The sequence below is a fragment of the Oxyura jamaicensis genome, chromosome 3 (assembly GCF_011077185.1).
Source record: "Oxyura jamaicensis isolate SHBP4307 breed ruddy duck chromosome 3, BPBGC_Ojam_1.0, whole genome shotgun sequence".
Taxonomy (NCBI): Eukaryota; Metazoa; Chordata; class Aves; order Anseriformes; family Anatidae; genus Oxyura; species Oxyura jamaicensis.
This window is the reverse complement of record NC_048895.1, coordinates 55,535,348-55,557,164: the sequence shown is the minus strand read 5'-3', so window position 1 is coordinate 55,557,164 and position 21,817 is coordinate 55,535,348. Positions and strand designations below refer to the sequence as shown.

Sequence of the window (21,817 nt, the reverse complement as noted above, 5' to 3'; positions counted from 1 at the left end):
CTTGTTCCTGACTGAACTCCGTGGCACACCACCCAGCTCAGTCTTGTTTGTCAGCACACTGTTTAGCTGGCCCTCCTGTGAAGCAGTAGGGAACTGATTTGTCTTTAAAATTCTGTACAAAAAGGGTGTTTTTCTGCTGGCTCAGCACAGTGATAAAGTGCAGCCTCACAAATAGCGACCGACATGGTTGTTCAGCTGATGTTTCCACCAAGATGCTGTGAGAACACAGGCTGAAGTAGCTGGAAATACACCTGTGGGGTCAGCATCTCTATGAAGCCCTATCTACGTACCTACGCCACTGACGGTGCTGATGTTTGCTGGAGGCATCCCCCTGCCCATGGCGCCATGGGGAGCAACATGGTTCTTCTGCCGCGAGCTGTGAGGACACACCTCTGTCTTTCCACGTGGGCTGAGGGAGGGGTAGAAAGGCATTGGAGAGAGGTCAGCAGCCGAGTTGGTCAGCCTGCACAGCAGGCCGGATGAGGTGCTGGCAGCATAAAATCCTCACTGACGATGATGTCAGGCTCCAGGTGAACCAGCCAGCTCAGATCTGAAGCAGCCCCAAGCTTGTGGCTGCTTAGGTATGGAGGGGAGTGAAGCCAGAAAGCCTTCGAGGAAAAGCCCAGAGTAACTTTGGCTGTGCTTTGCCTGTTTTGCAAGGTTTTTGACTCAGCTCTATCAGCGAGTTGCTCAGACCGTCTGAGGGTGTGCTGATTCACTCCCCGGGCTGGCTCCTGGGAGGAGCTGTAGTTTAGCAGCTAGAGCTGCAGGGATTCAGCTGGCCAAGGGGACAAGGTCTGCCCAGCACAATTCATACCAGGCTGTCACTTGCCGTGCTCCTTTCAGTTTTTCTTCGGACCAATTCCTGCTGACTTTGTTTCTCATCAAATTCCTGGGAGCTCTGGGGATGGGACATTCCAGTTTGGTGACAACATAGCATAACTATTATGTTTGCCCCCCTTTTGTTGGGACAAACCAGCACCGGGGAGCAGCAGGGGCATGGCCTTCCCCTATCTTCCCTCTCCTCGGTGGGGGCTGCTGCTAGGACAGGTGGTGCAGGAGCTGCTGGCCCCGCTGAGCAGATGGGGAGTAACTTTGCGGCTAGCTGGAGGAGTGGGAACAGGGCCAAAGGCTTCCACGTGGCACACTTGGCCTGCTTTTATCTCAGCGTCAGTACTACATACGTATTAATTACTGCAAAAGATGTTTTTATTTTTATTCCTGCTTATTACCACGTAGGAAGAGGGGCCATGTACTCACTTAAGATTATTTTCGATAGCTAGTATCTGTTGGGAAGTTTTATCACTTGCCTGTAGCTAAAAATATCTGTAATAAATTTATTGTAGGTATTTTACTCCCCTGTATTAGGACTACATCAAGAAAAGTCAGTCAGCAAGGAAGTATTTCCAGTTCTGCAGTTCTGGTTTTCAAATGTGACGTTAAAAATATCATTAGGGAATTTAACAAGATGAGTGTGTGCAGCGCACTTCTAGGTTGAATTACAGAATTATCCAAAAAGGTTTTAAAACTATAAATAGAAATCTATATACCATTGTACTTCAGGGAGATTTATCCCTTCATATTCTGACACACAGCATTAATTTTCAATCCTCAGCCTTTCAAAGCAATTTGGATGCTCTTTCACATGTGCTGCTTTTTTGTTGTTGTTGTTTCTGTCCTCCCACGTCTCTGTTACTCTGCTTGGATTTTTTTTCCCCATTTTTGTGGAGAAGTTGCTCGGATCTAGAAGGCGACCTTTGACTGATGTTTCATATATCTGGAAAACGTAACTGTCTGGAAATTTTCCATTTGCTTCTTTTCACTGGAGTATTGGGGGTGAGAAGAGAGGAGCAAGCAGCCCACGTTGAACTGCTGATCGCTTTTCTTTTGGTCTGAGCCAGCCGCGTTCCAGTCAGAGAGCAGGTATCAAGACGCTTGCAGCCAGATCACTTTCAGACCTGCGTAACGGGATTGCAGAGCATTTGTTTATTCCTTTCTTGGTAAGGCAAAGGGATGGAAGTTAAACACTGGGCTGGAGAGCAGGAAGTAGTGCAGATGTGCTAATAAACTGCATGACGCCAAAATTTAAATTCTTAATTTGCAAACACATTTGTGGGCATATTACAAGCATTAGGTCAGGTCCTTATTTTTAATCAATCCGTAAGCAAAACCCTAGTGCATTTTGACATGAGAAGCAGGTGAAAACAGAGTAGGTGAGATTACAGGGTAAAACCACAGCGTTAATGCACCACAGAACACCCCCCATTTGCTCAGATGCCTGTGCAGTTGTAGCTGGGAGCTTTGCACAGGTATAGCAAGGGCAGTTTACTCAGGCAAGGTAAAAAGACAGCTAAACAAGCTCTTTCAGCCTATAAAAAATTAATCCCAAGTGTACAGCTGAAAGAGAGAGCTGGAATAAATGCATGTGGGAGACAGCACCATTGCTCAGGCAAATCTGAAACGTGTGACTTGGCTCGTGATCCTCCTCTTCTGTGCACAGCATCAAAGGAGCGAGTGGCAGGGAGTGCCTCTCCCAGCTTCCACACTAACATGCTGTTCTCCAAAGGGTTTAGGAGTGCCTGTGCAGGATTAGTATGGTACTGGCTGTGGTTTTTGCAGAGCCTAGGCAGGGACTCACCGAAGGGGAGAGAAGAATGTGGCCTTTTGTCCACAGATGCAGTACAACTGGATTTCCCTTGCTCTGGCTTGCTGAAGCAAGGTAACGCTTTGCCCGTGGTGAAGTGGGAGTTGCATGGTTCACCCGCATAAAGGTTCAGCTCTCTGAATTTTGCCATTCCCGGTCCATGTGCGACTCTTGACACCCCAAAAGGTGTCTCTGCATATACCCTTGCAGAAGCCCAGGGGTACTCAGGCTGCAGCTATCCGAGGAGGATCTCCCCGCTAGCCATGCCGGCTGCTTTCAGGCAGCAGCCAGAATCCATCCGAAGTAGCCGCTGCCCACCCTGTTTAGCTCATTGCCAGCAGGAGGCCCAATTAACATTTTGCAACACTGGCAGTTCCATATGGAAACTACCATTCAGCCGCCTACATTTGAACTTCAGCTCTTTCCTTTCATTTAATTAAAACACAATCAAGTCAATTAGCTCATGACAGAGTTTCCCCAAAGTTAAACTCCAGATGTATGGCAAGGCAAAAGCATTCAGATGCCAATTCATTGTGCTGCTCTGAGGTAGATTATAGCTCTCCCGTTTGTCAGTTTATCCTCTGGGGATTAGTTTCATTTTTTTCCCCTTCCAAGTAGAAAATAAAGAGAGAAAGAAAAAAGATCTGTCTTTCCATCTGGTTTTGGTCAAGAAAAATTGATATAACGTTACAGAACTCGAGAGATTTATTGAAAATGACACTGATAGTGTCAGAATGACTTCTGTTTTTTAATGACCACGTCAAACATTTTACCACGCAGTGTCTTGATTTTTTTCCAGTGAGCTCCAGGAATAAGTGGCTTACCATACTCTATAGCAAGTTGATGAGTTATTGTTCTTGTCACTAAATTGGGATAATATACAGCTGCACAAACATGTTGATTTTGCTGGCATGAAAACCGTGACTTCAAACTCTGTTCCCTTTGGCAAGACCGTATAGAAAATTATAACACTGTCAGAAAGAGGTTTTAAGGTCTCAATAAACCAAGATGACTTTTGCAGCACATCCCTGCAGGACAGCTGGGTGCAGTGAGAGGAAGAGAAAAATAACTGAACCAACTAACTGGCAGGTAGAAAGTGTAGAAATCCTGCAGACCTAAATCCACACATAAGGTAACCTTCAACTGAAGCCATTGCATCTTCTGCTGCATTTCTCAATTCATTCATGATGAGATATGGCAACCCCCTGAATCATCCGTATTGCAACAGACGTTATACTGACACAATTTAAGGGTAATGGGGTGATACCACGTGGATATTGCAAGTGAGATACCAGTGCCAGTGAAGGTAGGAGGTACTGGTCCTACCACGGCATGTCAGTATCGCTTGGTTCTGTGCCTTTTCCTGCTTGGTGATTTGTATAGTGCTGGTGTATATTCTCGTCTAAGCAGAGCAACATTTTTTCTTGCAGAAGGCCCATACTTATTGCATCAACCATGTACACGTGATTTCCCATATCTCTATAAATTAATTAATTTAGCTACCCAAGTACAGCATTGCCTTCTTCCAGCTCTTGCTGTTGGCTGAATGGCCTCCAAACTGCTGCTTGCAGAGGACCATTAGTCACACTCCCAGGTAGGGTGTTCTTTGAGAGGGAAAGGACAGGAAATTTCAATGCTATTCATTTGGGAAGGAGGAGGAACCCGAGTCTTCTGCCTGCCCTGTGAATACTCTAGGCAAATGCATACTCATTTAGTGGATTAATTTGGGCTCAGGCACGTGGTTTGTGCTAGGCTGTTTAGTGTTGTCAGGTTCATGGCTACAATTTCATGGTATTCTGGCTGCAGCTGATTTAGGCTGTCTGCCCAGTCCAGTCTGGCCCATGCCACAGCTCTCTCCTTATCCAATCCTGACACTTCAAGCGTTTGTAGGATTGTGCTGAAGACTATATTGCTACAGTGACCCAGATTAAAAATAATCTTATAAAAAAGGAAAGAGGGTAGAAAGGGGAGACAATTTTCATCTGGATCACTGAGATCTACTTGAGATCAACCCAATGAACAGATGCATTTTTTACAAGTGAAAGGATGGAATATTTTTTTAGGGTCAGGAATGAGCAGATGGAAGAGTAGAGAAGAAAATTCCTTCATCACCAAAGCCAGCCTGCTGTGAGAGTCTGGTCTGGGCTTATATTTTATGTGCAGTAGAGCATAGTTTTCAGATAATTTTAATCTCATGACTTGTGGCACCTGCGCTTCCAGAGTCATGGCACTTCTGATCAGAGTTCCTCAGGTTCCCAATAGCACAACTCTTGGCATAGGGACCTAAGTTCTGCCTTATTTCTTTTGTTGTGTGTAGCCCTAAGAGCTTTTTTACTCCAGGATAACAAGAATCATTGTGACAAGAATAAACTAATTAAAACGTGCTTAGAGGCATTGATTCCAGTGTACTTGTTATTTAAACCGCCTTCCAGATGAGAATTATTAAACAACAATTTTGTAAGACATTTCATACTAACAGCAAAGTCTACCTAATAAACTCCTTCTCATTGGGACTAAATGAGAATGTGGACTAATTGAAGCTATTCAGATTCAGTAGAGGACTCTTGGAAAGACAATCTGAGTATATACCTACCAGCTAATTAAGCTACTTGGTTTTTATCTTTGTTAAATCATCACTGACAGAAGTTACTAGCAATAAGCTACAAGCAACAAATTATGATCCATTACCTATTAAAATGTGGTTCTACTAGAAGAAGAATACCATAACAACATCGTATATATTTTTATATATAATCTGCATGACTCTGATTATCCAGTAGTGAGGTTAGGTTCTTCTGCTGGCTTCCCACTTTCACTGCCAAGAGTAAAAAGTACAGCACGATCTATTGCGTAAGGTCACCCCTCTTTTTCTGTTCATGAATTATCTTTAAAGCAAATCTGTAAAAAGAAATGGTCTAAATGCATTCTAGACCAAAAGGCATGGAACCAGCAGAATCACAGCTATTTATTTCAAAGGAATTTATAGTAGCCTTGCTTGAAACAATTTGATGGATAGTTTTTGTTGCATTTTGTAACGTGCGTTCTAAGTTCTTACCTGAAGAAGGTATTTGTGTGTTTCAGTGCTGGCGTGAACATCTCAGTGCTGAAATGCACCATGTTATGGAAAAACTGCATATAATCCATGCTGCTGCTGCAGCCACACAACACCTCTGGAGATCATTCAGAGCAGAGAAGTGTCTCCCAGGCAGCTACAGAGATCAAAGTTTTCTTGCAAGTAGCCTTCCTAGGATCAGATGTATTCAGGCATTTCCATCTTTGGTTGTTTATGGGAAAGTTAAGGTCATCCCTAAACCAATCTAATCTTTGCTGGCTGCCTGCACGCTCAGGGAAGGGCTTTTTATTTCTTGCATCGAGTCTGTGCCAGCGTGATTTGGCTTTGCAGCATCTCAGTGTTGCAGTTGGTCTTTTATAACACAATTTCCTCTTGGAGATTATGATATAATGCTTGGGATGACATCGACAGGAATGGTTAATAGACTTACAGGAGATGTGTTTTGATTTATTTCTCTTGCATCTTCTGCTACCTGGAGTGAGAGGTCCCTGATGATACTGATTTAAATGCTACCCTCTGGCTAACAAGAAAGCTCAGAAACAGATGTGCCAAGCAGTTCAGAATCAAATGCCTTGAACCTTTCAAATTACTTGACTGAAGCACTGCTGGTACCAGTGCGTTGTCTCAGTTTATTCAGACAATGTCTGCACTGGCACGCTCTGCAGCGTGGTGGGAACGGGTGTGTAAAGTAAAACAGTTGCAGCTGTTTTGGTTTTAGCTGGCTGTAGCCTGGTACCCCAGACTGATCACTCCTCAGAACAAGATGCCCTCCTGGAGTTCATCTTCCAGTTGAGTTGCATGCTTAACAAAACTTGTTTATGCTCTTCATGGCTGCTGTGAAATACAAACCAAAGCTCAGCAAGTGGAAACAGGCTGGAGGTTTCCTTCGGAAGCAAAGTCCTGATGCAAACAGAAACACTGACAGAGGCACACCCTTTATTGCTTCCAGTGAGTGTTCGGGGAACATCAGCACAGAACTCATCCAGGAACCTAGAGCTAGAATATTAGTGTGTAAAGCTCCAGTGATAACCCTTTTGTTTTTACTGTGTTTCTCAAACTCCATCTTGTAACATCCTTATTCTTAGACTCTCAGTTCAGAAGAACAGATGTGTAATTCTCCAGCCCACCCTTTTTTGTCCCCCAGAATCAAAGCACGAATGGCAATGCAGCACTGTCACTAGTTTCCATAAAGGAAGTCAAGTGAAATAGTATGCAAACTCTAAAACATGTCTGGCTAGCCAACAGTAAAGCTATTTCTTTTTTAAAAACAAACTTCATTTAAATGAACCTTCTTACATTTTCTCCAACATTCAGTATGATCAGACACTTATCCCTTAGATGTAAAATCTGCATCTAGGATAAAGGACTGAGATATAACAAAATGGACTATGCAGGTAGTATAGTCAAAAGTCCTAATATCAAAAATTATGTTTGTTGAAGGCAATGGAATGACTCATTGGCTTTCTGATGGCGGTGGAAAGAAGGGGGGTCTTCAAGACACTGTACAAATAGAAAGAATAACACAAGTGACTAAATTCCTCTAATCTTGGAAAACTAAGGTGTTTCCTTTCATCTGAGTGAAAGCGTTTAGCGCTTATAATGATTAATAGAAGGTACATAAGCTCTCCGAGGTGAAAAATACACTCCTTTATTCCTAAATAATACATGACCTATAAAGCAAACAGTGTAAATCTTAAACACCAATTTCCTGCGGAGTGTTTCAAAGATGAGAACTAATAGCTTTTGAAAAGATGTTTCCATAAATGCTGTGGAACGTCATTGCTGAAATTCTGCTGAAATTCTTTTTTTTTTTTCCTCTAGGCAACTTATTAATGGCTAAAATATGCTACCTTATGATCGCTTTTGAGTTTAAATATGTCCTTTTTCCTTGAAGTGTTACTTTATCTCAGATTATTTCTAAAGCCAACCTATGATGTTTGGCCACGCTTGTTCCTTCTTTTCAGATACATATTTGGATCCTTTTTTTCCAAATGAAGGAAGTGGTGCAGGGTCAATGGATAAGTAAATTCCCAATTATGAGCACTTACGGAGCTCATCTGATAAATAAACTCCCCATGTTTTATGGTCAGAAGGAGTTAATGTTGAATCCCTTTTTCAAGAGTTGCAGTCTTCCTAAACAGAATTATTCGCCACTAAATTGATCCTTTTTTTTTTGGTATGTTGGCTAATTTGAAGCAGACAGATTTCTTCAGCGGGGACGAATATCATTATTTCAGAGTTAAATATTTTCAGCAGAGGGCAGAGGAAGGAGGGATCCAAATCCATGTTTCTCTGTGGGGAACTATTGGAGCCATAATCCTCCGTTCCCTCTGGCAGGCACAGGAGAAAAAATTCAGATGAGCCTTTTGTGAAAGTGGTTGCCTGCACCAGGCTGGACTCCATGACCCAGGAGGAGTTGAAAAGAGCTATGTTCTAGTATTTATAAAGGCTGTGCTGTCTATCACCAGGGCGCAGGCTCTTCGCATCAATAACCCAGCCTTTCAAAGCCAGTGAAGACAAGAACATGGGTTTTGTCCTGCTGCAGCCAAGGAGCGGGTAGCCTTTCACTAATGAACTCGTGGACTGCCTCTGCAAATGAGATAATGCTTGGCTCCTGTCCCGGGACAAAACTCTTCAGCCACCAGATCCTCATCTCTTTCCTTCAGCACCTCGCTCCCGATTCTTTGGGTTTGCTAGCACAGATTTCACAAGCACCCATGGTTTTCCACAGCCCTCAGCACTGCAGAAATGTTGACTGGGAGGTGATTTAGTCCAGCCTCTTGCTCTGAGCAGGATTACTCCTGGCAGGAGATGAGGGCAGCCCTGACTAAGCCCTGGAAACCTCCACAGGCAGAGATTCCCCAGCCTACACCCTCCTGGAAGTGCATTTTTTATGCCTAACCTGGCTCTCTCTCCCCAGCCACCATCTGCAGCCCTGGCATCTCCTTGTGTCACCTGGAATTGACAAGAAAAAATCAGTTCTCTTACCTTTGTAACTACCCTTTGGGAAACTGTACTTCTCCCTGAGGTCCACAGTTTGCAGCAGAGGCTTCAGGATTCAATACAGGATTATAAACTCCACAGGCAGTGGCTGCAAACCTGCAGAGAAGTGCAATCCCTAATTGCAGGCAGGGCCCCCCTGCAGAGGTCCTGCTGCTGCCCCATGCCTCTCTCTTCCTGCCCAGCTGCTTGCTGGCTTGCATTGGTGGTCTTCTGATCCCACGTCTTGCCCAGACTCTCCGACCCACCTCTTAGGGGCTCATCCGCTCTATGGGAGTGTCATCTTAAACCTCCCGAAGGATCACCCTGATAACATTTTCCAGGACGTGTGAGCAAGGAAGATGAGGTTTCGTACCCATACAATGTATAGACCTAGCCTGGCCCTTTCCAAAATCTTGTCTTTTTACATTTAAAGCCTGTTTCAGCACCTTTCTTCCATCTTATCTCTGTGTTATAAGCCAGAAAGTACCCAAGGAAAACACTTGAAAAACTTTCAGCTCTGATGTATCTGAATAACAGTAATTTCTGCTGGAAAAGTTTTCTTAAGCTATTTGTTCCAGCTCTCTGAGAGTACAGAATTTGTTGCATTTTATGGCATAACTCAGATTTACTGATTTGAATGCTATCATTTTCATACAAATTTATCTCTGGATTTAACTTCATAGATTTCAATTAAGTTATACAATGGATCTTTTTTTCCCAGTACTTCATTTCAAGACACTGGGAATGAAGTTTCTTGGACTCTGATTGCATGACATCAGCTTTCTCACAGAAAGGATATTTTTTTTAGCATCCTAGATCAATCTAAAAGCTAGGACAAATATAGGTCTCATTAAATGCCATTTGCCTGAGAAATAGAGTAGTAAGACTTCACCATGATGCTGTGTGTCTGCATACATATCTTCTTAGCAGCTAGGATCCAGCCCCAGGATTCAGGAAGCCATTTTGGCAAATGTGAAATTAAAAACTTAACTGTTCTGTGCCTCATATCTTCCATCTGTAAAATGGGAGCGATGGTATTTCGTTCTTTGAATAGCACTTTCTGATTTAATGGTCTGTGATTATCATTATTACTGTTGACAGTGGCATCAGCTCTGTTCCAAATTGGTTATAATTGGAATGTTTAGATGAATGACAGCAATTACGGGGCCATTATGCTGCAAACATTTAAGCCTGTGATTAATTTTATGTACGTAAGTAATCGCGGTTACTTCAGTGAAGCTACTCACGTGAATACAATTAAGCTCATTTGAAGTGTTTGCAGGATCAGGAGTGGAATGCTCTAAGAAACCTTAGTTCTTAAATAGAAATAGATAATAGACTTCTCAGGGAAATTTCCGGGAAATTTACTTTAACTCTATGCTGCTGCGTGTTGTGGAACAAGCGCTAATTTTGTTCACAAAACTCAATGTTACAGCCATTGATTATAAATATTGGCTTTGATACCACTCAATATGTTTTTGCAGAAAAGTAATCCTTCTTTATATTTTGGCTACAGCCCAGAAGCTTATTGTTAAATACATTTTCTTAGTATGAAGCCTGACTCATGGCATGCTCCACTGTGCGTGACTGATTACCAGGGATATCAAACGGAACTATTGCCATTCCGCTGCCAGCACAGTTATCGTTAGAGCTCTTTCAGAAAGGGATGTGTTTTACCGCAAGGAAGCGGTTTATGTTTTTACATTGTGCAGATTTTGCTTTCTGTATCATGATAGCTAGTTATTCAGCTTTACCAAAGACAGAGAAAATGTCACATAAACAAGCGTTGAAAGGAGTACTTCAATAGAGATGAGGAACCAGAGAAGCGCGCACATGCCAGAGGCGCGTTGTGAGCAGCCTGCTCTGGCTGGCTCTAGTGGGGATGCTGAGCAGAAATGAAGCATGGGGCTAGCTAAGGTGAGGACTGGCTTGTGACTGCAGGGTGCAATAAAATGCCAGTTGTCTGCCTTCTGGAAGAGAAGAATCGGGACTACCACGCAGCCTTTTGCAATCTGATAACAGAGCGCTTTATCGGTTAGCTACCGTTTTGTTTTCCATCCTTCAGTTACCTTTGCTGTTTTTGTTTATGCAGTTGATGGCTTGGATAAGGCTTCAATCGCTAACTCGGATGGACCAGCCCCAGGATCCCAAACTCCCCCCTTCAAGAGAAAGGGTAAACTCTCTACCATTGGCAAAATCTTTAAACCTTGGAAATGGAGGAAGAAGAAGACCAGTGACAAATTCAGAGAAACATCGGCAGGTATGCACGTGGTCCTTTGGTGACAAACAGTAAGAAACACTGTAATAGCTTTGAGGATAGTTCTTGAAAAGGTCTTAGATGTTAGATGGCAGAAATTATTTAGGCACAGTATTTGACATACACAAAAACTGTTTGATTCTTGGCAAGGAAAAACCTTATTCAGCTTCTGTCCTGAACCTGTCACCAAAAATGCACGTTTTGTTCATTTAATATTCATTATATATGATATTCTTTTGATGTTGAAAGTGTTATTTTTTAACTAAGAAACACTAGACTGTATGCTACATGTTCTCAGGAATGTTGGAAGTGTCTCTGTCTTCTCCTAATAGCCAATGGCTTGGGTTATGAAACAAAACTTGCCTTCCGGGGGACAGAAGTTTGGTCTGTTCTGAGGTGAGAAGCAGACGTGGTCATGCCCAGCAGGAGAACAAAGATCAGATTTGCAACCGTTGCCTTCATACTGGCTCCTTCACTCTCCAACAGGATAGGCTTGAAGAACAGTCTGAAATAAAATGCTGTGACTGAATTATGTTCCTTCTGAAAATGAGCAAGATGGAGGGCTGGGATTCGGTCACCTAAACACAGGTGCTTGGTGCTACATGAGGTGCTCTGGACATCCTGGCTGCTCTCAAGGTTTTGCAGCATGTTTGCTCTCCCTTTGCAGATATCCCCAAAATCGTGGGGCATCTAAAGTGGCTATAGAAAATGATGCTTAGGCAACTGAACCCAACCATGCGTGTATGTCTCCGTGTGTCACAGCTCTAGCCAAGCTTTCTCCAGAAAAATCCCAAACTTCTATTTTTGGGATTCAGATATTGGATGCTATGCTTTTCTCAATTTGAGCTTTATCAGAGTCCATGGAGCACCCATGGGCTTTTCAGATTCATTTCCACAGTACAAGTTCTCTGTCCACTGTCTTCCATGCCTTTAGGTTAGAAAACCAATGTTAACCTCCCCAGATGTCCCTTCTGAACTCTCAGGAGTACACTGTTTTATATTTTAAACCCAGCAACCGATAACAATTACAGAAAGGAACTCTGTCGTTTTGCAGTGTAACTTCTAAAATGTGCTGTATTTACTCAGAAGGCAAAAAGAAGCCATCTTTTTCCACTGGGTACCCTGTGACAACCCCACCACAATTTCTTCTACTACTGCAGTCAAAAAGTTCCCCTAAGCCTGGTAACTCCTGCCTTGCTTCCAGTTTCCTTCAGCTTCCCTAGTACCGTCATCATAATGCTAGGGCAAAGTTCTTCCTAGTTAATGCCTCCTGAATGTTCTGCAGCAACTTTTAGGGAGGTGCATGGTCTAATATGCACCAAATATTTCAGAATAATCAGTGTTTTTATTACTGTATACAGACATTCCCCAAAGTACCACCACCCATTACCTTATGTTAAATTGTTAAGCCATTAAATAATAATGCATGTGTCATTTTGCAGTGATTTTTTACAAATTAATATCCGATATATTCGTGTTAAATACAGTATTTCTTACATTATGCTATCTTTAGCAGCCTCAATACAATCGTACAAGCATGACATCAATTCATGTAATACCAAGGCAAAATACACGTTTGTATTTCGTCTACAAAAGGAGGAAATAAGGCACAAAGAAATTGAGCTCAGCATTTCCAAAAGTACCTGCTTAGTTACTTGCCTATACTTAATTTGCTTGTGTTGTTTATTATGGCATAATCCCTCAAGTCCTTCCACAGGTGTGGAATCTACAGGAATCCATAGGAATCTACAGGTACCATTGGCACTGACTTCAGATGAAGTTATTCACGATAAAGGCATCTTAGACTGAGCACCTGACCACTGGAGATGCCTAACAGTTGATGGAAGGGACAGAAAACATTAAATAATTTCGGAACTGTAATAAAAATCTGGCTTTGAAATTATGCTATAGGTATAAATAAACTCAGTCACAAAATGCCTTTTTCAGGTGCTGTACAGCAACACCAGTTGGTAATAAGGGATACTACCTCTTTCCCTGAAGTTTGCTGCATTTACATGCATGAGAGCTACAGTATTGTTCACGTTACAGCAGAATATGTTGAGCACTTCAGATTGAGTCTCTGATTTTGCCCATGTGCTCTCAATGCATAGCTGTGTTTATCACTCTTAAGAAGGAGGTAATTACTGGGAAGCAGAGTCTATCTCAACTACCTTATAGCTAATTTTCAAGTGGTACTTTGTCTTCTTGGTTAGCTCAGCTGTGTCTGCTTGCTTCCACTGCCTCCTGCCTAGTGGCACCAGTTCTGTGATGAGTAGATCACAAACCTGATCCAGCAGAAAGCTAATACAGTGAACGTAGTAGTTTTTAATTTTCTGCAAAGGTTACCACTTGCACTTGTGGCCTTGCATTGTGATTACTGTCAGTAGAGCATACTGAAGCAGAGAGGAAACACAGAGCCACTCTTTGGAAGACTTAAAATTCAGACAACTGTTTTTTTTATTTCAACTGCAGTTATGCGTCACTGTCTTTCAGGTCTGGAAGCTAAAAAAATAATGTAGATTTCCTTGTCTGTTTGTCCAAGGTTAGAGTTTTATTTTTGTGATAAATCTTTCCTTCAAAATGGGGAGCAAACAGAAATCCATAAATGTTAGGAGAATTTGCACTATGAATCGGCAGAAGACTAATAGAGTCACTGGTGAAAGATCAATGTAGTCCATAGATCATGTAACCGGGAGCTCTTTTGGTCAATTGAATATGTGTCTGTGTATAATTATGTATTGAAAAGTGGAAGTTAATTATCGGCACAAATGAAGTATCTATAAATGTTGTAGGGCATGGGAAAAGTTCGGTGCAGGAGGAGGTAACAGTAAACTAATTAAGGTCCCCACTCTAAGTTCAGTCACAGAACTTTGTATTTAATAGTTCTTTTTGAAAAAAGAAATATACTAGCACAATTGATTTGCTAAAGTGCCTAATGTATCTTGTGTTGAGTATCTTCTATATAGACTTTTAAATTACCCTTAAAAAAATCATTTTATTTCATCGCTTAGATAACATCCTGCTAGATAACTGTGTAGTATGTACCCAAGCTTTATACTGTAGAGGCTGCTCTGAAGTTTAATAACATGAAGTGATGTAAAACTCAGCTAGTGAAACACAAAACCATTCTAATCATCTAAATTATACAAACCACAAATTCAGTGCATGTCTTGGTGAACAGAACGTGATTTTATACACAACTTTGGGAACTTCTTATGTTTCTTTCATTATTCAGTAGATTGTTTTTATTTTCTCTAAGGGGTCCATATGCTCTATTTTAATAAAGATTTAATGACCCATCCCACTACACTGTAAAACTTCACTCATTTGGATGAGATTGTACAAATAGAGTGATATAGGGAATTAATTTCAGTTTTTGAAAGCTTTTGTATTCTTTGGTACATTCGGTATATCGTCAGCTTGCATTTGTAAGGGTACATGCATTTTGCCAACCATCACAGTATTTAGTGCCTTTTATTTTTTTCCGTAAAAGTGAAACGCTGGGAGTTATGTAATGTCTGCATGTCTCAACTTGCACCTAAGAAACAGCAAGTCTGGTTCTCTAAGCTGGGGAGATTAAAAGAAAGTAAATCTGGATGGCATGAATTGGAAGTTTTAAAAGTAAATGGAAGGTTCCCAAATCAATTTCCCTCTACTTGTCATGTTGGAGTTTTACCCCTTGTGGCTCTCTAAGATGTAACCTTTGGCTAGGTGAATGTGGCACCTAATGGACCATACTGACTAATCTCTGCAGGGTGAGGCTTTTGAGTACATCTTCAAGGCGAATTTAGTTTATAGTCTTGTTTACATGTTATTGTTGTTTACTCTCTTGTCTACCATAAGAACTTTTTATTCCAAGCCTGGCTGTACTGGTCTTACGCTAGTAGCCTGTTTGGAGCTAGATACATCCTTCATTCACACTGACTGCCTACTAATACTGGTGGTGCTGGCAGGAGTGCACCAGTGTAAGTCGGTTGTGTTGACTTCCAGTGTCCTCCTGCAGTTCCTCCTCTGCACTGGCCAGAAACACAGACGACCTCCTCACATAATTCCATACAGAAAAATGATAGGGATAAATCATGCTGTTTCTGCAGCACTAAGGGCTTGTGTCCTCAGAAATCCCAGAAACAGACAGGGTGCCAGCCCCGGCTGCATCACGAATGAGCTATAGCTATTCAGTGCAAATCGGGTTAGCCTGCACTGAAAGCATATCTTGACGTGCCTGGGGGCTGTTTTGCTGTCAGGAAACCCCAGAGCTGTAGGGAGATACTCATTTGTTTTTAAGCTCTCTGTAAGGAAGGTATGGAACCACTTATGTTTGTATACGTCTTTCCTGTGAGACTGGAATTTGAAATGAAAACGAATTTGGATTGCGTTCATCCTGCTTCAGATGGTTGTTTCAGGAAAAAAAAATAAAAAGTTATCCTTTTATTTCTTGAGGAAACAGACCCAGGGCCAACAGAGATTAAAAAGATGCATTTACTTGGCAAGTCGCCCCGTGTTGCTGGTTAATTGACACAGCCGAAGAAACTTGCTTATCTAACATGAGAATGGGGAAAACATCTGTACAAAATAAAATTCCTACAGGAAATCCTCTTCCTCAGACAGCTCAGACAGAGATATATTTACATAGCAGAACAGCGTGTGTGTGTACGTGTATCTCACATGCAGGAGGCTAATCTCTTGTTCTGAGACCATGGCAGACAGTATGGTGATCGTTCTGCTTATTCTCTTAACAGGGCCAAAACTTGGCAAGTATGGATGCAGCTGAAGAAAGCATTTCTTCTAAGACAGAGTATGGGATATTGGAAAGAATTGCTATTGCTGTAACTGGGTTTTCAGTCAGCTTTTGGAAAGGTGCTTGTTACAGATTTGACAGGGCTGAACCATGCCGTGTGTTGACAAAATCTCATGTGCCTGTATTATGCTAGCAGCTGAAAGATATTCATAAACAGCAAATACCACAAACAACCAAAGACATGGAGAACTAGGTGTGATGTGGAAGTATTTCGGCCAATGTAGGAATGATGGTTGGATTTTTTTCCTTCAGCAACGTATTTTCCATGCTGCATCTCAGAAAATCTGTTCTCAGGGCACTGGTTTTATACTTCCTGCCCATAGGGCTTTCAAAATATCAAACAGGAGATGACATTATCTCAAGGGCTTCTCCCCATTCCCTGCCTCAAGGTTTTACTCTGAAGGCAAGCAAGGCAGCAATTTATGCCTTGGCATGAAGTAGATGCGACTTCAAAGCCCTGGTGTGGCGGTATGTGCAGACAGGGAGCAGGAGGCAATTTTAGCTCTTACTGGGTCAGAGAAAAATTTAAAATCAGAATTCTCTCCTGCTTCTCTTGGATGGGCGGAACTAATGACTGGAGAATATCCAGAGTCTCACATTACTCTTTAAATAAGAGGATGGTTTTTTAAACTGCTTGAGGTTTGTAGCTGCTGAATGTCACTAAGACTTCTCTTTTGAGGAGGCAGTTAGGAAGTGATGGAAACTGCCTTTTGGGGTAGACTGTTATTTTGATTGGGTTTACTGTTATTTATATTGGGCTAAAAATACACGTTTGTGGGATCCCTTGGATGAGTAAAATTTGCTCAAGTAAATGAGGGCTGCAGTTCAAGGCAATATACAGTGTGATAAATTGACATGCTTTCTGGTAGTTACACCTGAAGTCAGTGGAAACTTTACTCTTGATTGCAGTAGGAGAAAGATTTTGACATGAGATTTTGTAAATCCACTGCAGCATGATGTCTGAGAGCTAAGCCTGCCTCACCTCCAACTTCCTCAGCAGGCAAGGCTTGGTAACCAGTTACGCTTACAGTCAGGACTCATTTGTATAATTGATCTCAATATGCACGTGTACCCAGGTGGAGAAATTGTTATTTCCATTTCATTATTGCTTAGTGTTATAGACACTAATAGATACGTTATGTTACTGTTAATGTTGGAAAGTGTGCATATATGTAATATTTATATATACACATACTTATATACTTATAGATATCACAGATGCCTATAAGATTTATACATATTTACACACATACACACTATTATAGAATCACAGAACAGTTTGGGTTGGAAGGGACCTTAAAGACCACCCAGTTCCAACCCCCTGCCATGGGCAGGGACACCTTCCACCGCACCAGGTTGCCCAAAGCCCCATCCAGCCTGGCCTTGAACACCTCCAGGGATGGGGCATCCACAGTTCCTCTGGGGATTTCTCTGTGCCAGGGTTTCACCACCCTCTGAGTGAAGAATTTCTTATATCTAATCTAAACCTACACTTTTTTTAGTTTAAAACCATTACTCCTTATCCTACCGCTATACTCCCTGAGAAAGAGTCCCTCCCTAGGTATCTTATAGGCCCCTTTTAGGTACTGGAATGCTGCATTGAGGTTTCCCTGGAGCCTTTTTTTCTCCAGGCTAAACATCCCCACCTTCCTCAGCCTCTCTTCACAGGAGAGGTGCTCCAGCCCTCTGATCATTTTTGTGGCCCTCATCTGTACTTGTTCTAGTACATCTATCTCCTTCTTGTGCTGGGGGCCCCAGAGCTGAATGCAGTATCCTCAGTGGGGTCTCACGAGAGCTTATACACATATGACAGAAAATACTGGTTTTAATAAGATCAGTTGGTCACCCAGCTTAAGGATTTCCACCTGACGGTGGTACAGCTAACAGTATTGTCATATACTTCTTCAAGGATAGTACTAGCCTTCTGCTCCTAAGTGAGGAATAGGTAATAACTTGTACGGTCAGAGATTGCAGGAATTATGATCAGGAAGAACGAGACAAAGGTGTGCTTATGGGAGAAGCGCATGAATAGTGTATGGCAAGTTGTAATAGAAGAAGGAAGAGAAGAGAGGTAGGTCTGGAAACTAAAGAAGATTAACTCTTTCCAGTGAAGGAGAAAGACACTGATGAAGTCATTACAGAGGTGATGAGAGGAGGGAGCATGCCAAGGGGGACAGTGGTGTGAACACCAACCCACAGTCCTCTTCCTGTACTGAATTTAGGAGACTGAACTGTTTCAAAGGTGACAAACAGTGATACCCATCCCAGGTGGTTCAGATAAATGATAACTGTTTCTACAGTTGTCTATGGCATTAGCTCAGCAGGAGATCACCTATGCTCATTGCTTTCTTTCTGTTGACTTTATAAATAGTCGATTCAACCAGAATTCCTATGGCTTGGGTTGTTGGTTTGTTGTTGTTGTTCGTTTGTCGTGTTTTGTTGTTGTTTGAGCTATCACAATTTTAATGTGGGAAATTATACCTGAAAGTTTACCTTGAATTATACGCTTTTTAAATGTCAACACGTTTGATAATATGACTCAATTATGCTATGGCCAGAAGTTGCCCAACTTGCATCTCACACGGGCATCGAGGAGAAGAACATGCTCTCTTTCATTCAGTTTGGTAAAACTAATAGTTTTCTGTTCAAATTAATGTTTAGGTTGCTCCTTAAATGAGGTCAGGGCCACAGTTAAAAGGTAAGATAAAGTTAAAAATTTTGTCAAAGAAACCATTCACTGAACACAGCACAGTCTGTATACTAAATTAGGTAGCGGTAGCAAAGCTAAAACATAACAAGCAAATAAAAGCTGTACCATCTGCACAGTTGTCAGCCATCACTCAAACATTTTTTAACTTCTGAATGCTTAACTTTGTAAAAAAGAACATTATTTTAAGAGAGTTTACTGAAACATAACAGTAGTCTAATGTGATTTGCACAACTAAATAGTTTGAGACCCTTAAAGCTCACTGCAATTGGGCTAGATAATCAAAATAGTTGGTTGTGCAAATGTGAAATGTATTATATAGTCTAAAGACTGTAATAAGCAATAAATAATGAGTCCACCTGTCTAAACAGCAACCAGTACCGGTTCATAAGTAGACAGTCTACTCATTCCTTTTACACAAGGGTAAATATTTTTCATCACATTTATTTAAATTTAAATTCTGCCTCTTTGTAGGAATAAAAATGTATTCATAATGAAAGCTAGTGAGTTTTAAATAAATTATCTTTTCAAGCTGAATCAAGCTTTTTTTCAAGCTTTATCTGTTTAAATAAAAACAACACTCATGGCTAGCATTTTAGATGATTAAGGATTGAGGCTTAAGCTTCTTATCTGTTCATAAAATTTCTAATCTGTAAAATGGAGATAGTTATATTTAAGGGATGTCACAAGACCTATGTAACGTTAATAAAATGCTTTGACATCTTCTAGTGGAAGCGTAAGGAGTTAACGTCTTTTAATTCCATGTGACGTTTTCCATGACTCTTCATTGTTTAGTTTGGTACCATTAATAATTCAGTGTTGTAGAACTTAAAAAAAAAAAACTTAAAAAAAAAAAAAAAAAACTTAAAAAAAAAAAAATGCTGTGGGATAACCCTGAAAACTAGAGAGAAACATTGATGAGGGGATCAGATCCAATGTTATTGAATTTGAGGGAAAGGACATAATTGTTTTCAACCGGTAATGGATTAAATCTCACAAAAAGAAATGCATGAGAGAGCATCTGATTTCATTGTCCCCAGTAAAACAGATGCAAATAGGAAGCAGAGATGAAAAAAGGTAGGAAGTAAATTATACTTGCAAAGTTGAAATAATAATAAGGGAGCATTTATATTGCCAGTGACAAAACAGGTATAAAGTACGTGCACAAAGAGTTCATCCTTGGGGTCTATATCAAAGGAAATTGCACTCTGCTGATAAATACACATACTTTCTGGAATGATTACAGCCCTCAGTCAGTGCATGACCACAGTCATCTGGCTTTGTTGTCCCCATTGTCTTTTCCAGAAGTCTTTCTGGGAGTTGACCTACATGAAAAAGTCCTTGCTAGAAGAGGGCACGTTCCTATGTTTTGTTTGCTGTGCCAATAACTTGTGTGGCACGCAGTTTCAGGATATATACCTTAAAAAGTTATGGGGAAAAACTGGAAGAACTCCTGTTTAATTGAGGAACGGAACCCAGGGCAGTCTCAACTGACCTGCATTCAGGCTGCCGTGCTCTCCCTCATTCCTGGGTATGTCTTTCTGCCCTGACTTTTGCACCAACAGTGGTTTTTGTGAGCAGTACAGTCCAAGCAGATGCTTGCAATGGTTAGGATCAATTTCTGGCATAAAGGAAGCCAAACTAAGTTGGCAGCACTGTGCTCCTCCTACCTCTCTAGTGCCCTGCCTTATGCCCACAGTCTTGTTCAACCAATTGTGCCAGGAGTCAGTTGAGGGAGTTAGACTGGCAGAAGATGACTCCTGGTGCGTTGGTTTAATGGACAGCTTGTTGTGGTGGCTACCTATGGGGTCAGGTCCCACTAACAGCACTGGGGAGGACCGGGGCATGGGCAGCCAAGGGGGAGAGCTGGAACAACACTGGTGTAGGTTGGCTTGTGCAGCTGTGCAGTGATGCTCGTGGGCTCCGTTTTATTTGAACACAGCAAAAGTTAGACCTTCAAGAGACAGACTGCGCAAAGTCTATATAAATACAGATCTAAAACCAGCTTATACGTTCTTGAGCCAATATTGTTCTTGTTCATGAGCTCTTGATCTTACAGGAGTGTGTAGCTTCACCAGGATGTTCATCATGGTTACTACCACCAGTTCTTCCAGAAGCTGGTTCTTTTTCGGCAGGCAAATGCATCCCACGTGGAGCAGTTGCTGTATCCCCACATTTTGAAGTGTGAAAAATAAAAACAGTGCTGCAAATTTGCGAAGTGAAGAATCTGCTTCATGTTCTGCTCAACCATCCCCTTCCTGGGCAGAGAAGAGGAGTGGAGAGCTGGGAGCGGCGATTCCTTTAGGTGTCTGAGCTCAGCCAGCATGGTTGCGAGGCAGCAGCCACAGCTACCTGCTGCTGGGAGAAGTGTTTGTCAACTGCTATGCACGGAGGGTAAATTTCTCACCCACGTTTTGGCACTTCTGAGGACTCTTGTGTTTCCTCACAGACGCACTCACTTTGCTGTTTGACTGCTCACTGGAACTAGACCAGCTCAAGTGAGATGGACAGTACCTCTTGCAGCATTTAATCTACATACAGCAATTAGACTTGCACTAGAGAGTAATTGGATTACCAGAGTGTTTGACTTAGTTGATGAGATACATCACCCTATCCCACAGCATTAATAGGATGAAGTCCAGCACTGCTGAAGTTTTGCCGCATCATCCCAGCTTGTGCTCCAAACATTACTTGGGTTTTGATGCCCATGTGTAAACAGAATCAGGATGGGTGATTAACTTTTACTAACAAAGCAATGAAAAGGAGATTTTACAACAGTGATGTTCACATTTTCTGGACCATGCACCATGGTTCTATAAATCATTGAAGTGGCTTCCCAGATCACCGACCAAAATCATATTGGTTTGGGGATGGGGTGGAGTGGGGAATTACTCTATTTTGCCATCTGTAAATGCTTTTCCCTATAAAACTATTTAACATTTTCTCATGGGAAATAAACATAATTAAAATGTTTGATGTCACAGTCTTTTTTGTGTGTGTTGTATGCTTTTTTTTTAACCTAAAAACAGGATGCTGCATTTTTTTCCATGACAGCCAACCAGCCTGGATGAGAAACTTATTCAATTTTTGAACAGAACTTTTTAACTTCTGTATAAGATTTTTTGTTTTGTTTTGTTTTTCATTTAAAACAGCTTGTATATCACAAAGGCTACTTTGTGAGCAGCTTTGTGACTTGACTGAGATTATTGCTTGTTCTGAGTAGTTTCTCCCAACTCAAAACATCTACAAAAACAGATTAAGGTATCTTTGTCTGACCTAATCACCCTAGTCAGTGAGAAAGAGGTGCTTTTACATATTGAATATCTGTGCTAGGATGAGTTGAGTTTCACTCTGGA

The 21,817-nt window shown here is 41.6% G+C and overlaps 1 protein-coding gene across 5 annotated transcripts in view; it reads left to right on the top strand.

Moving 5' to 3' along the window:
• Positions 1–21,817, top strand: part of PHACTR2 (phosphatase and actin regulator 2) — a 135,625-nt gene that overhangs the window by 72,143 nt on the left and 41,665 nt on the right. For all 5 annotated transcript variants that reach the window (XM_035320105.1, XM_035320106.1, XM_035320104.1 and 2 more), the window contains one exon: positions 10,792–10,959. In XM_035320105.1, coding sequence (XP_035175996.1) covers positions 10,792–10,959 — 168 coding nt within the window. The remainder of the gene's footprint in view (positions 1–10,791; positions 10,960–21,817) is intronic.